At 52.4% G+C, this 15,807-nt stretch overlaps 1 protein-coding gene across 1 annotated transcript in view; it reads left to right on the forward strand.

Annotated features, from left to right (window-relative positions):
* TOGARAM2 (TOG array regulator of axonemal microtubules 2) overlaps positions 1-15,807 on the forward strand; it is a 55,904-nt gene that overhangs the window by 12,798 nt on the left and 27,299 nt on the right. Inside the window, exons 2-8 of the mRNA XM_043916542.1 lie at positions 655-777; positions 1,621-1,734; positions 2,429-2,710; positions 3,371-3,582; positions 4,283-4,470; positions 9,350-9,396; positions 11,680-11,846. Of these exons, the coding sequence (XP_043772477.1) occupies positions 750-777; positions 1,621-1,734; positions 2,429-2,710; positions 3,371-3,582; positions 4,283-4,470; positions 9,350-9,396; positions 11,680-11,846 (1,038 nt within the window). The 5' untranslated portion in view covers positions 655-749. The remainder of the gene's footprint in view (positions 1-654; positions 778-1,620; positions 1,735-2,428; positions 2,711-3,370; positions 3,583-4,282; positions 4,471-9,349; positions 9,397-11,679; positions 11,847-15,807) is intronic.

The raw sequence follows: 15,807 nt of genomic DNA on the forward strand, positions 1-15,807 counted from the left end.
TGTCCATGGGATTCTCCAGGCAAGAATACTGGACCAGATTGCCATGCCCTCCTCCAGGGGATCTTCCTGACCCAGGGATCGAACCCATGTCTCTACATCTCTTGCATTGGCAGCTGAGTTCTTTATTACTGGCACCACCTGGGAAGCCAGTGGCAGATTTCTTTACTACAAGAATGCTTTAAGGGCTTCTCTGGTGGCTCAGTGGTAAAGAAACCACCTGTCAACGCAGGAGACACAGGTTCAATCCCTGATCTGGGAAGATCCCACATGTCTAGGAGCAACTAAGTCCCTGGGCCACAACTATTGAGCCTGTGCTCTAGCGTCTGGTAGCTGCAACTAACAAGTCCATGTGACACAACTACTGAAGCCCCAATGCCTAGAGCCTATGCTCTGAGACAAAAGAAGCCAAGGAATGAGAAGTCCGTGCACCACGACTAGAGAATATTCTCTGCTTGCCGCAACTAGTAAAAACCCCACACAACAACAAAGACCCGGCACAGTCAAAAATAAATAAAAATTTTTAAGCTCTTAAAAAAAAAAGAAGAAAGAATGCTTTAGCTCCTAGTGGGCTTCCCACAAAGCAGTTTAAAAAGAGTTTGTGATTTGTACTGATTCTGTCTGCCTCTCTCCATCATACGTCCCTGGATGTTATAGGTTGGAGTCCTCTGGATGCTTCAGGATAGTGCTCACAGCCCAGAAAGTAGCTGCTGCCTCTGGACAAACCCCCAAGAGCCTCCTCCACCCAGGGCATGGGCACTCGTGGCGATGTACCCCCAGGTAAGGGGCCCCAAGGAATGTTGTTGGGGTGGGGACCTTCCTTGGATACTCCCACGGACTCTGCTCGGGAGATGTGGTCAGGCTGCCATGCCTTTCCATCTGGGCCAGGCTCTCTGTGGGGTCTCCCTGCTCAGCCTCCTGTGGGGGGCTCCCTATCTGGCTCCAGATTCCTCAACCGGGGCTTTGCCTCCACTTTCTGAGCTGATGGGCTGACTGAGGGTAGAGTTCTGTAGTGGGAAAATGAAGACAGGCCAAGAATGCAGGAGTGGGTCCATGGGAGGGCTGGGTGGCCCCGTTTTCCTCAGCTGACAGGGCAGGAGACAGTGTGGCCAAGTCTGTATCAGGAAACAGCGTTCCAGGCCTGGCGCTGCTGCTGGGAGCTGGCTGTGTGAGCCCGTTTCCTCTGGAGGGTGAGGGAGGCAGAGGTCCTGCCTGGAGAGGAGTGGGTGCTTGTGAGGTGGAGCTGCTGCTCCTGGGAGGGGCCGCTGCAGGGGCCTGGAGACTCCTTGGGAGGAGTGTGGAGAACTGGGAACACCTGAGCAGTTCAGGGCACGGGCCACTGTGCTCAGGGCTGAGGACCAGGGAGCCCACGAAGGAGGCTGAGAAGGTGCAGTGCGGGGAGGGTTTGGAGCAAAGCCGGGAGAAGTCACGCGGAGAGGGCTGGGAAGTGGGCTTCGGTGGGGACCACGGTGCCCTGGCCGGCTGGGGTCGGGGTGGCAAGTCCCCACCTGAGGGCAAGGCTCTGATTTGGGGGATGGGCCCCAGAGGGCCTGGGGCCGTCTGCCCTCTATCCCGGCCTTGGTGGACTCTAAGACACTGCTCTCCCTCCCTTTCTGTCACCAGCCAAAGTTCCGGCTCCCGTGGCCGTGTACTGTGGCAGCGTTCCCCAGAGCAGTGCTGGGCCCCTTGCACTCCCGGGTGGAAGCAGTGACTCCAGCCTGAAGGCTTTTGGAGAAGGTGAGATGGGGGAAGGGCCTGGTGACCCCATCACATCAAATGGCCTTCGAGTGTCCCAGCAGCCTCTCTGGGACCTTGGGACAGAGATGGGCCATTCCACCTGGCAGCCACGCAGACAGGGTCAGTGACCACAGAGCAGAGCTTAGACCTCATCCTGGAGGGAGGAGATGGGTGTGTTTAGATGCCCAACTGTGTCTTCAAGCCGTGGGCAGGTGTTAATTTTACCCTGGTCCCTGCTGGGCACATCCTTTGGTTTTAGGTGGGGCCTTGGGCTTCCCCGGTGGCTCAGACAGTAAAGTGTCTGCCTGCAATGCGGGAGACCTGGGTTCGATCCCTGGGTCAGGAAGATGCCCTGGAGAAGGAAATGGCAACCCACTCCAGTACTCTTGCCTGGAAAATTCCATGGACAGAGGAGCCTTGTAGGCTAAAGTCCATGGGGTTGCAAAGAGTCTGACACGACTGAGCGACTTCACTTCACTTCACTTTTCAATTCTCTGCCTCAAAGGATGGAGTTGTATGGAGGGCTCCTGCTGGAACAGGGAAGTGGGGCTCTCCTAGGAACCGCAGGAAGGCCCCGTGAGCCCAAGAAGGCAGAGCTGAGGTCCCGGGGCCTCGGTGGTGTTAGCACCCGGGGAAGTGGGGGGGGGGAAGTGGGCTCCTCTAGCATAGCAATTCTTGTCTCTGCCTCCCTCAGCCTCCCTCCAGCCAGTGCCCAGCGCCCTCCTGGAGAAGCCGTCACAGCTCTTGAGTGGACGTGGGGACCCTGGCAGCCTCAAGCTGGATGCTCCCCTGAAGGGCTGGCAGACCAGGAACGGCCACCCCAGGAACCTCGCAGCTCTGTCTCTGGGTCCCCACCCACTGGTGCCACTCCCCTCGCTGGAGTCAGAGGCCAACAGTGTGGCCCGGGACACCACCCAGATCAAGGACAAGCTCAAGAAAAGGAGACTCTCGGAGGGCTTGGCAGCATCTTCCCGCGGTGAGCCCTGGGCCCTGCCCAGCCCCCAACCCTAAGGTCAGGGACCCCAGGCCACCTGGACTGTGAGAGTCAGCAGGGGTGCAACTGGCAGCTGGGGTCAGAGGTGGTCAGGGGGGCACCCTCTCTACAGCCCCTGCCTCCTCCCTGGAATGCCATCTCCCACTTGGGCCTCTGCAGCGGCTCCCAACCAGACTCCCCATTCCCACCCTCGCCTCCTTCTAGTCTTCACTGCAGAGGAATTCTTTTCGAACACAGATCTGACCACCTTCTTCCTCCCACTTCTGCCAACTATGCTAAAGCCACCCAGTGGTTTTCAGGTGGATACAAGGACTAGAACCCTCTGCCCTCCCTCCTAAGTCAGTACTGATTTTGTTCTCCTTTCTACCCAACCTGCCTCTGAATTTTAATTATTTAATTAATTTATTCTGAATTTTAAATAGGTGACTTTGACACTTTCTACCAAATTTTTCAGGAGTGGGAAAGGACACTCAGCACAGTCTGGGCTGTGCTTGGGGCTGGGCTTGGGGCTGGGGGAACATCTGCCCCCTCCTCTCGCCATTCTAGCCTCCCCAGGACATAAGACCCTGTTGCCAGCAACTCAATTAACTCCACTCCCCACACTCCGGGGACTCACTTACTCCCCATCCCCACCCCATACAGCCACTCTGGATCCCGGCGGAGGCCCCAAAGGAGTTCCCCTGAGGACTGCCATCCCCCGGGCCACCTCTCAGAGGCTGCTGAGGGTTTCCAGGCCAATGCCGCCTATTCAGAGCATCCCCACCACCCCAGAAGCCAGCGGAGCCAAGGAGAAGGGCCTGGGCCTGCCCACAAGCTGTCAGGGTCCCCAGGAGCTGAAACCCGGTGCCCAGGAGGTAAGGCAGTTGGACTGCTCTGAGTCTTGCCTCCCATCCTTCTGTTTTTCTTTTGATCCTTTACCAATCCCTGTTCCTGGTCCCTGAGCATCTCTGAAGGTATCTTCTCTGGCAGTTGCCCCTGAGGTACCGAGCCAGCTCCTAAGCAGAGGCTGTGTGACCATTCATCTTACACGTGATGGTTCTCAAGCCTTCTCTGATCTAAATGTTCCAGAATTTCCTATGGTTCTGACCCTCCTCACTTTTGGCAAGGGACTGTGGCAGAGGGGAAAGAATACTGGGTTAAGACTCAGGAGATTTAGGTTCTGGTTTCCACTCTGCCCGTCACTGGCTGTGTGACCTTGGGCAAGTCACTTCCCTCTCTGGGCCTCAGTTTACACTAAGAAAAGGGAATTGGACCTGATGTTTTTGAGGATCCCTTTCAGCTCTGATGTTCTAGGATTTTCTGAAGTAAGAACAGTAAAACAGCTAATAATGATGACAAAAGGGGTTGGAGTAGGAATGAGATGACCCCCTTTTCGTTTAAATGGTGAGGAAACTATGAGCTCAGGGGTCCCAGGGTTGTGTTACTGGAAAGAGAAACAGGATACCTACCGGTGCTGCGGGTAGAAGGGACCACTCTGCGCGAGGCACCTGGGAGGTGAGCTTCCTGAGTGGACTGGTTTCATGGACCAGACCCCTCCCTCACCTCTGCTCCCAGGTACAGATTTCCCAACAGTACTTGCACTGCAATGATGAGAAGATGCACAAGTCCCTGGGGGGCATTGTGATCCCACCCATCCCAAAGACCAAGGTGCCTGCTGGGACCTCCTGCACACCTGGCTCCCTTCCCAGCCTCTTGCCTCTAGGCCAGGACATCTTCACGGACCTGAGGCCCCCCGCCACACGGTAAGCAGCCCTAAATCAAAACTATCTTGTGGTCCTCCCTCCTCTACCCTCCAAGATCTGCTTGGACTCTCTATGACTGGGTCTCCACATCAGGGCATAGCTCTGGGGGTCAGATGTGTGGAGGGCAGGGTCCTCTACCATGAGCCTCTGACTTGGGGCAGTCACAGAGCTGACCCTTGACTCCAGCAAGGAGGGGTGTATAGGCTTAATTAGCAATGTCTTGACCTCTGTCTTCTACCAGTGTCCTATTACCTGTGGTTGCTGCCCTGATGAATAGAGTATGAATAATTTTAAAGTGCTATTGGATTCACGATAGCTCTTTGTGATGGTGCATTTTCTTAATGAATGGACACTAAAAATGCAAGCATTATTGTGTCTATGTACAGTGGGGGGAGTGGTAGTCTACAAAAGTCTTGGACTTAAAAAGGGGTCTTCATACTCCAAAAAACTGGGAATCAGTGAGTAGAGGATCTCTGTGTTGTAATGAATCTGGACTTATGGCTTGTAAGTGGGACAGACAGTACTTTCCACATGGCCAAGATCATCCCCATAGTCAGACCAGACTGATGTTGGAGTGTGTGTGTGTGTGTGTTTGAGAGAGAGGGAGAGATAGAGATAGACAGGGAGAAGGAGAGAGAGCCCTCTCTTTGGGGTCTGCTGTACCTATTTCTCTCAAGCGTCCTGTCTCCCACATTGCCTCCCCTTCTGTCCAAATACATGTCCATATCTTATCATACCTTGGTGGAGTGTGGGAACCCATCTGCAGACCTGCTCCTGGGTTTAAGCTCTCTGCTCGATTTTTCTCTTCCTCCACCAACCTCTACCTCCTTACCATCGAGACCGCCTCCTCCTTTCCTGCTCTTCCTCTTCCTCCCCTCTGAGAGTTCTTGGTGGCTTTCATGACTCTCTGGCCCCAGATAAGTGACCTTTCTACCCATCCCACTGCTCTTGACTTTTTGGTATTGTCTGAGCTGTTGATGTCCTTGAATTCTTTGCCTTCCTCACCTTCCTGACTTCCAGTCTCCTGTGTGCCTTCTTTCCTTATTTCTTAAATGTATTCCAGAACTCTTCACCTCCATCTCCTTGTTCTTCCCTGGGAGTCTTATCTGTGCAGGTGGCTTCCAAGGTCAAGTGTGATGGAAAACTTCCACATCCCCTGGGCTTCCCTCCTCCTGTTGAGCATTCCCAGGGCCCTCAAGGCTGATGCAGATCCAGCGTTGGAGGGAAGAAGGGAGGGAGGATATAACACCACCACAGCATCGCGGATGGAGCTCTTCGTGTTTCCCCTAACTGTCTCTCTCCCACGACCTCCCAATTTCCACTGGGGTGCAGGAGTGCTCTTTGATCTTCCAATTTCAGCATCATTTTCAACTCTTGCCTCCTGTTCATAACAGATTGCCACATCCCATGAGGGCTTTCTTAAACATCGAGAGACAATATGAAAGCTACCACCCCTGCCTTTGCTCTTAGTTTGCACTTGCTGGCTCCCTTTTGACCTCCCCCTGGAGCTTCTACCCCATCTCCTTGTGGCCCTGAGCTCTCCATCCTGATCTTTTGTTTTCATCCATCCCCCCTCCCTGAATACACCCCTTCCATGTATCTCACTTCTGTTGACTTCCTGGTGCCAGCAGCTTAAACAGGAGTCTCCTTGGCCAGACATTCAGGGTGTCCTAGTCCACCACTTCACACTTCCTCCCGTGCTGCTCTGTGGGAGCATGAGCGGCAATCTGCGCCCCCCCCATACCCCTGTGTCCAGCCCTGGACGGCACCTCCCTGAAGCCCCAACGTGAGCCTCTTATCCTTGGCCTGCTGATCAGTGCCTACATTTTTCAAGCCCCAGCTCCACGTCCACCCTCTCTGTCAGGTCTTCCCTGGCCTCCTTGGGATGAGGGGAAGGGCTCCGTTCACATAGCATCCAGCCTGTGTGCTGTCCAGCCAGCTCCCACCTACTTATTTGCTCACCTTTTATTTCAACCTCATTTCTATTCTTGAACTTGCAGCACTATAAGGCAGGGGCTATATCTGGACATTTCTGTGGCTCCCGTGGTGTCAAGCTCCCATGTTAACTGCCATGGATTAGTCATGCATGGATTAGGCAGATAGCTATCTGAATTATCTGCCTACTTGCTGTCAGGTTGTGACATGGATTTCTCTCCATTGACCCTGGGAGGCTAGCCAACAGCTGGGAGGGAGCCTCCCTTACCATTTCACCCATCCTTTCATCCGTCTATCTGTCCATGTGTCCAGGCATCCATTGACTCACCTGAAAGCTGTTAAGAACCTCTCTGTGCCAGACATTGTATCAGGTGTCATTAAAGCAAAGCCAAGCAAGACATTCTCTGTGTTCTGGGAGCTCATGAGAGATATTTACTAGTAGACCATTGACTAAAAGTCCAGTGAGGTAAACGCTAAGATAGAAGGCTGCCTCTCATTCTGAGGAGTGCTGTGGAAAGTGATCTCAATCAGGCTGGGAAGACTTCTCAGAGAAGGTGAGGCCTGAGCTGAGTTTTGAAGGCTGAGGCAGAGTCTGTGAGCCGGGGCACAGGGAGAGTAGGGAAGGAAGAGTGACTGAGGCGTTCGGGGAGCGGCTAGTTTTCCAGCAGCGCCATGTCTGTGTGTGACGGGGGGTGAGACACGCAGGGCTGAAGGGCCCATCTGCTAAACTGAGGAGTGTGAGCTTTACCCTGAAGCAGTGAGGTGCCACTGGAGGCTTTTTGGTGTGAAGTGATGTCAGATCTGATTTAGGAAGGCCACTTGGCCACGGCTGTGTGGCATGGGCTGTGCACACCGTCGGGGGTTGCCTCAGGGATCCAGGGGAGAAGCTGTGGGCGCCTGAATGGGCAGAGGCTGTGGGGCCCTGGTCTGCAGTGGTCAGTGTGCAGAGGGGCCCGAAAAGTGAAGAAGTGGGGGAGGGGGTTGGTGACTGGATGGCTGTGGGATGAAACAGGTAGTGAGCTGAGGCCCATGCCAGAGTTACTGGATAAACAGCCAGACAGATAGATGGTGGTGGCTTCACCAGGACAGGGAATTAGGAGGAGAGGCAGGCTTTGGGGCAGTGGGGTGGTAACTCGTGAGTAGGTTCAACTTGTGCTGCCGGGGACACTGGTAGATGCTTAGATGTCCAGCCAGGTGCATCGAGAAGACTGTCAGTGCAGGTAGAGCTTTGCTGTTCCCATCATTTTCGTGCGGCCCGGTGGGACCACCTCAGGTCATGGTGGTGGTTCAGAAGAGGGAGGAGGGAGAAAAGTGGAGAAAAGTGAAGGCTCTCTGGGTGTGGGTGGCCTTGGCCTCTGTCCTTTCTGCTAACAGGTCTCTAGAGAAGGGTAGGAGAGGTTTGCCAAGGTCCACAGCTTGAAGGAGGCTGAGCCACGTGCTCTGAGGCCACATCCTCTGCTCAGAGGGGAAGGGAAAACAGCCTCCAACTGGAGGTCAAAGGGGCGAGGCTGTGGGCCAGGAGCCGGAGGCGGCTGGATCTGAGGGAGGAAGCAGCACCAGGATTATCGGTGCCCCATGCCCACTCCGTGCCTAGCCAGAACCACCAAAGGGACTTCCAGCTCACCTCTGCCCCCAGCCCTGTTAGCACAGCTGGGCAGTGGTGGGTTCCAATGGCAAAGACCTAGTGGTGGGTTCCAATGGACAAAGACCTAGAGCCCTGGGATGTTTGCCTACGGTCTCCAAGCCACACAAGCCCTCCCTCTGGGTCCTGATCTAGGAGGCTGTGCCTGTCCCAGGGAGCAACTCTGAGTCTTGGTTGGTCCAGGCTCTGGCCCTTCCTGTAGACCTCTGGTCCCCTGACCTCCACGGTCCCCTCATTAGAAGCCCCTATATCTGGGCAGGCAGTCAAGTGGGCTCTCCTACGGCCTGTCCTCCAGCCATCCCAGCCTGGGTCATCCTGCTGGGTGAACACTCTGAAGCCAGAGCACAGGATGTCGTGTCCCAGTTCTTGTGTTATGGCCTGTCACCGTGTCAGCCCCCCAGAGCCTTCTGCTGTCTATGCATTTCCCAGTGAGAAAAGAGAAGTCCATGTTAGATAATGTATATCTGCTCTTCCTGGGAATGTCAGGCCCATGAATGCATCACCACCTGTCTTAGTGATGCTGTATTCCCAGTGTCTACACAGTGCTTTGCGTATAGTACATCTTCAATAGGGTATGGTAACCCACTCCAGTATTATTGCCTGGAGAATCCCATAGACAGAGGAGCCTGGCAGGCTACAGTCCATGGGGCTGCAAAGAACTGGACATGGCTGAAGCTACAACATGCACACAGGAATGAGTAAATAGTACTGTTTATTTTAAAAACTGCAATTAAAACCAGTGCCAGGAATTCCTCATCTTCCCTTCCCGTGCTCAGTTTGAACAGAACATCTATAAAGCAGTGGTGATTTCCCATCAGCAGCAAAGGGGGTCATTCCCTCTAGACCCTGGAGGGGAGAAGGAGTGGGTCCCTGAGCTCTCATGGGTTGGGAGAGGACTTGAAGTCAGTCTGTCCTGAGCTGGGAGGAGATTCACCCCCATCTCCTGTGCACACAGCAGGGGCAGGGCTTCCTGTTGGACTGAGCGGTTTACTCATGGAGGCTGGCTTCCTGGGGAATCAGTGGTCTATGCAGTCAGAAAACAGGGCTCTGAGTTTTGTCTGGACCAAGCTTGCTGGTCAGCCTGCCCTCAAGTCCAGAAGGAGCTGCATCTCCTGCTGCCTTGAACACCTGGCCAAGAGCCTCTTTACAGGGGCACCCACGGCCCCCTCTGTCTTATCCCCTTCTTATCTGTCACCCCATCCTGGAGCTAGCCTAGGAGCTAGCTCTTGCTTGCTAGCTAGTGCAGCAGGAGCTCTTGCTTGCTGTCTCTCATGGTGCTTTTTTCTCCCCCATTCTTTTAAGATTGGTCCAGGAGCATGGGCCTCAGGAGAAGACCCCCAGATCTCTGGGTACGTACATGCCTTGCACCCTTCCATTTGTTATTTGACTCTCTGGTTCCTGGGTTGGATCATGGGATCAGAATTAGGGCTAGAGGAGATCTGGGTGCTCTTAGACTCACTGCCCTCATTTCTTGGAGGGGGAAGCAGAAGTCGCCTGGTGCCAGGGAGGGTGGTCCCTGCTCTGTGCTACCCTCCACCAGCGTAGGTTGCTTCATGATCACCCAGCTGAGAGAGACGGTGCTGTCCCATCTGATAGAGGAAGGGGTGCACTGAGGTTCACCACGCTGGACCTTCTTCTTAGGCTCAGTGCACAGAAAGCACGCAGGTCCTCATGGCTCCAAAGGTGGGGTTTTGTCCCATCCTATGGCTGCCCCGGGCTTCCCAGGTGGTGCTAGTGGTAAAGAACCTGCCTGCCAATGCAGGAGACGCATGGGTCTAAGCGAATAGAGGATTCCTGTCCAGACAGAGTGAGAAATTAAACTGCATCCCATGAATCCCTTGGTCAGCCGATCCCAGGAGGTTTCAGCGTCAGGGAAGAGAACCAGCTGGGCTGGCAGTGAGGCAGGTGGTTGAGGCTCAGAGAGGCTCTCCAGCCTATGACCTAATTCGTGGGGAGGATGGAAGGTCGAGTGAGGGGACATGGGCAGAGTACCCTGGGCTGCAGGCCTAGGGGGTTGGCGGCAGCTGCTGTGCTGACTGGCAGGAGCGGGTGGACTGTTGCCCAGCTTCCGGGCAGGTCACTCTGTAATCAGCTCAGCAGCGGGTCAGTTGGTCAGGGGGAGGCTGCTGCCCATGAGGCCCCAGGGTCAGGATGCCCAGCTGGGCCCGAAAGGCAGGCCTGGCATAGAAACCTCTGTTGCAGCCAGTCTCCCCTCTCTGGCTGGGCTGCAGCAGGGTGAGCTGGGGCAGTCCAGTGTGACACACACGGGCACCCAGTGTCCCTTAAGAGCTTCCTGAGAGCACTGGACGGGGGTTTTGGGCCAGGAGACGCCAGCCTAGAGCTACTCCCTTGTCTGCCCCACCAGGTTGTTGCTTGAGAACCAGGTCCTTGGGGGCAGGGGCCAGGCTGCTTGGACAAGGCTTCCCAGGGTGTCTCTCAGAGGCATAGGCAAAAGGGGGGTACAAACTGGCAGAGTCCTCAAGAAGCTCTCTGACCTTCCAGCTGTCGGCAGGGGACAACGGTGCCCAATGTGGGCACCATATTTGGCATATTGTCGGGGCTCATGTGGTAGTGTCTGAAGCTGAGGGCTTTCCCCCAGTCCTTGCCCTGGTTAGCTGGCACCTGGACACCTGTGCCCTCGGCCCTGTCTTACTTTCCAGCAGACAGAGGCTTTGCCCATTGGTTCTGGAGCCTTCTCCCAGGAGGGATCGTTGGTAGAAGGCAGGGGCCGGGCAGAGATCTGGGGGGACCCAGGAGCCCTGCCAGATCCCCAGATTCAAGACACCCTTTCCAGCCTCAGGCAGCCCCAGGTGGTGGCCCTCCGTCCTGGAGGAGCCCTGATTTGCAAGCTCACTCAAGGACAGTGAACTCCGAACTTTGTGAGCAGGAGAACCTGGTTAACGTTTCTTTCATTAAAGGAAAACTAATGGATCTACCCCCACACTGTCCCTAAAACAAGAAACATGTTCTTAAGTCTGTTAATTGGGAAAATATGGAATGACAAAGAAATACTATGGATTTGATGTCATTTGGAAATTAATTTGAATCTTATTAATCATAAGAGCATCTGAAGGTTACTGAGTCTCAGCTTTCCCATCTGTAAAATGAGAGCATTAGGCTGGTATTAGTTCTCTGGCTCTTTCCTGCTATATTATAGCCTCAGATAGGAGCATGGTAGTATATAATGATCAATGGGCTCATTTTGTTTTTCCTCTTTCTGAAGTACTTGCCTCCCAGTTAAGACAGACTTACATTCTCAGAAAATATCTCAAACCTCTTAGATAACAGGTCTGCCCCTATTTCCTGCCCACCCTCCTCTCCACCCCACCCCACCCCAGTCTTAGAATAAAGTGTGCAATAATTGTTGATAGACGGATGCATGGACGGATGCATGAAAGGAGGAGGGTGTTGGTCCTCAGGCAGCCTGTTCTATACCTGCAAGTGCTGCTCTGTAGAGTGAATGTAACCTGTGCCTTGCCCTTTTAAGGAAGCATAGGGCAGAAGAACTGAGAGTGGAGGGCTTAGACAGTTAAATGTTACACCAACCACAGGGCTGTAGAGCCTTAATCCCAATGGCTGCTGCTCTCAGGTGCTGGGTGTCCTCAGTTCTATTCTTGTTCTCCATTCCTCAGAGCCAAGACCTTTGATCCCACCTGTCAGAGACAGGTCTGCTGCTCCTGAGAAGCCTGCCCTGCCTTTATCTCAGTCTGCTCCGATGCTGACATCCTTCTCCTTCAGCCATGCCAAAGAAGCTCACCCCTTGTTAAAAGAGGAGGACCAGAAGGGGAGTGGAACCAAGGTACCTGGAAAGCGAGGGGAGGAGGAAGCTGGCGTGAGAGTAGAACACTGGCTGAAGACACACATGTTTCTGAAATAAATAAGTGTGGGACCGGCTTGAGGAAAGCAAGGAAGAATCCTGAGGCAGCTGCTCTAGTCCTTAAGGATGGAACCTGTAGATGGGTTTGGGGTGAAGGCTATGGAAAAAAAGAGAGGAAAGAAAGGAGGAGAAGGATAGAGGTGGGGGGCCTAGGTGAAGGGGAGAGTACAGCAGGGGGATGAGGGGTGGGGCTGAGGGAGGAGGCAAGGACAGAAGGGGGTCACACGTGGTTCAGAAGGAAGCAGGATGTGGGGGAGATGGCAGAAGGGCTTAGGTGAACCAAACCAAGTAATTTGAACCAGCACCCAAGATAGCAACCTAGAGGCAGCTGACTCAGAGGCAGATCAGCCAAAGGCTGTGTTTCACAGGCTGACAAATACCTTGTACTTCTAAGGTGACCTTGATCCAGATGATTCATACAGATCCTGCTGCTAAGTCACTTCAGTTGTGTCCGACTCTGTGCGACCCCATAGATGGCAGCCCACCAGGCTCTGCCGTCCCTGGGATTCTAGATCCTAGTCTGGATGATTTTAGTGAAACTTGGAGAGTCACTGGGCTTCCCACATGGCTCAGTGGTAAAATAATCCATCTGCCAAGGCAGGAGTTGCAGGAGACCCTGGTTTGATCCCTGGGTCTGGAAGATCCCCTGAAGAAGGAAATGGCAACCCGCTCCAGTATTCTTGCCTGGAGAGTCCTGTGGACAGAGGAGCCTGGTGGGCTACAGTCCATAGGGTCACAAAGAGTCGGACACGACAGGATGCATGCGTTCAGTTCAGTTCAGTCACTCAGTCGTGTCTGACTCTTTGCGACCCCGTGAACCACAGCACGCCAGGCCTCCCTGTCCATTACCAACTCCCGGAGTTTACCCAAACTCATGTCCATTGAGTCGGTGATGCCATCCAACCATCTCATCCTCTGTTGTCCCCTTCTCCTCCTGCCCCCAATCCCTCCCAGCATCAGGGTCTTTTCCAATGAGTCAGCTCTTCACATCAGGTGGCCAAAGTGTTGGAGTTTCAGCTTCAACATCAGTCCTTGCAATGAACACCCAGGACTGATCTTCTTTAGGATGACTGGTTGGATCTCCATGTAGTCCAAGGGACTCTCAAGAGTCTTCTCCAACACCATAGTTATAAAGCATCAATTCTTTGGTGCTTAGCTTTCTTTATAGTCCAAGTCTCACATCCATACATGACCACTGGAAAAACTACAGTCTTGACTAGATAGACCTTTGTTTGTTGACAAAGTAATGTCTCTGCTTTTTAATATACTGTCTAGGTTGGTCATAACTTTCCTTCCAAGGAGTAAGCGTCTTTTAATTTCATGGCTGCAATCACCATCTGCAGTGATTTTGGAGCCCAGAAAAATAAAGTCAGCTACTGTTTCCACTGTTTCTCCATCTATTTGCCATGAAGTGATGGGACTGGATGCCATGATCTTAGTTTTCTGAATGTTGAGCTTTAAGCCAAGTTTTTCACTCTCCTCTTTCACTTTCATCAAGAGGCTCTTTAGTTCTTCTTCACTTTCTGCCATAAGGGTAGTGTCATCTGCTTATCTGAGGTTATTGATATTTCTCCCAGCAATCTTGATTCCAGCTTGTGTTTCATCCAGCCCAGCGTTTCTCATGATGTACTCTGCATATAAGTTAAATAAACAAGGTGACTATATACAGTCTTGACATACCCCTTTTCCTATTTGGAACCAGTCTGTTGTTCCATGTCCAGTTCTAACTGTTGCTTCCTGACCTGCATACAGGTTTCTCAAGAGGCAGGTCAGGTGGTCTGGTATTCCCACCTCTTCAGAATTTTCCACAGTTTGTTGTGATCCACACAGTCAAAGGCTTTGGCATAGTCAATAAAGCAGAAATAGATGTTTTTCTGGAACTCTCTTGCTTTTTTGATGATCCAGCGGATGTTGGCAATTTGATCTCTGGTTCCTCCGCCTTTTCTAAAACCAGCTTGAACATCTGCAAGTTCAAGATTCATGTACTGTTGAAGCCTGGCTTGGAGAATTTTGAGCATTGCTGTGCTAGCATGTGAGATGAGTGTACTTGTGTGGTAGTTTGAGCATTCTTTGGCATTGCCTTTCTTTGGGATTGGAATGAAAACTGACCTTTTCCAGTCCTGTGGCCACTGCTGAGTTTTCCAAATTTGCTGACATATTGAGTGCATCACTTTCACAGCATCATCTTTTAGGATTTGAAATAGCTCAACTGGAATTCCATCACCTCTACTAGCTTTGTTCGTAGTGATGCTTCCTAAGGCCCACTTGACTGCACATTCCAGGATGTCTGGCTCCAGGTGAGTGATCACACCATTGTTGATTATCTGGATGCGTGGGTACATACATGCAGAGTCACTGTTATGGTCATCCTTTGAAACAGAGATGTAAGAGTTCAATAAACATATCTTGAAAGCCTACTGTGTGCTATGGGATCCAGTGATGCTGATAAGGTCCAGGTACCACATCCTCCCTCTCCAGCCATGGTGACAGACCATGGGACAAAGGAGGAATAACTCAGGGCCATGAAATGATCTCATCCTCTACCCACCTTAGCCACTCACTCCCATGGTCATACCGTAGACCTTGGCACTGCAAATAACATCTCATACCCCGCCATCATCTCAACCTCAAGCAGCCCATTTGCTCACTTCCTTCTGCTAATGTTCTAGCTCAATCCATCTGACATCCCAACTCCAGCACTTGTCCTTCTCCTGCATCAACAATAATTTCCTGGAAACTGGATCATCTCCACCAGCATCTTAGCTCTCTCTCATCTTAAGAAAGCCAAACCAAAGCAAAAATTCTGCCTTGTCTCTTTACCAGTCCTCTCCTGAGTGTGGGCCAGTAGGTTTAGTTCCCGCAGCCCCACTGAAATTGCCCCCATTGAGGCACTGGTGGATCCACCGTCCCATGTGCAGCAGTCTCAGTGCTCTTTCAACTTGACCGATTGCCAGCTTTTGTGGCTCATCCTTCTTGAATTCCCCACCAAGGAATGGAAATGAGGGCTGCTTCTTTCTTTCTTCTCTGACTACATCAGTTACACCCTTCCTGGTGCTTCTTTGCTGACCCCTCCCTGTCTTCCTGACCTCTATGTGATGGCACTCTCAGAACTCACACCTCTAGCATCTTATCTATTTACACTGACTGCTGTAACTTCATACCTGACCTAAGGCATTAGGTACCACCTCTATGCAGAGGGCTCCCAAATCTCCCTCTCCAGCCCAGACCTTCCCCTGAACTGGAGTTGTTAAATTATATGACTGCATTTATATAGCACTGATACTCAACATCTGCATCTAGGTCTTTAGTTATATTTCCAACTTACCTTATCCAAGATTTTAACTGTTGAATTCTCACCCACCCCACCCCAAAACTTCCTTTTCCCAGTGTCCTGTGTCTGTGAATGGCAGTAAAAGGCAACTCCAGGCTTCCAGCTGCTCTGACCCCAAATCGCAGGCCCATCCCACCTCCTGTCTCTCTTATCCCACACCTCATATATCAGCCAAAGCTGTGGGCTCTACTTTTGAACTTGTCCAGATCTGGTCATTCTATCATTTTTCTGGTTATCCTAGTCCAAGTCCTGCCACATGGAAATTCTTGGTTCTATTTTTGCAACTTCTTGTGAATCTTTAATTATGTCAAAATAAAAAGTTATAAAGAACAATACTTAGAGAATCCCCCCACCCAGCCAAAAAAAGAAAAAGGAAAAAAAAAGAGGGAATCAGATCATGTCACTCTTTTGTTCAGAACCTCCAGTGACTTGCTGTGTCCTCCAGAGGAGAAGCCCAAGTCCCCAAATGGACCACCAGGCCTAGTGTGCTGTGGCTCCTGCCTCAACCCCACCACTCCCGACCTGTGTCCTGCCTTGCCTCTGACTCTGGGC

The sequence above is a fragment of the Cervus elaphus genome, chromosome 11 (assembly GCF_910594005.1).
Source record: "Cervus elaphus chromosome 11, mCerEla1.1, whole genome shotgun sequence".
Lineage (NCBI taxonomy): Eukaryota > Metazoa > Chordata > Mammalia > Artiodactyla > Cervidae > Cervus > Cervus elaphus.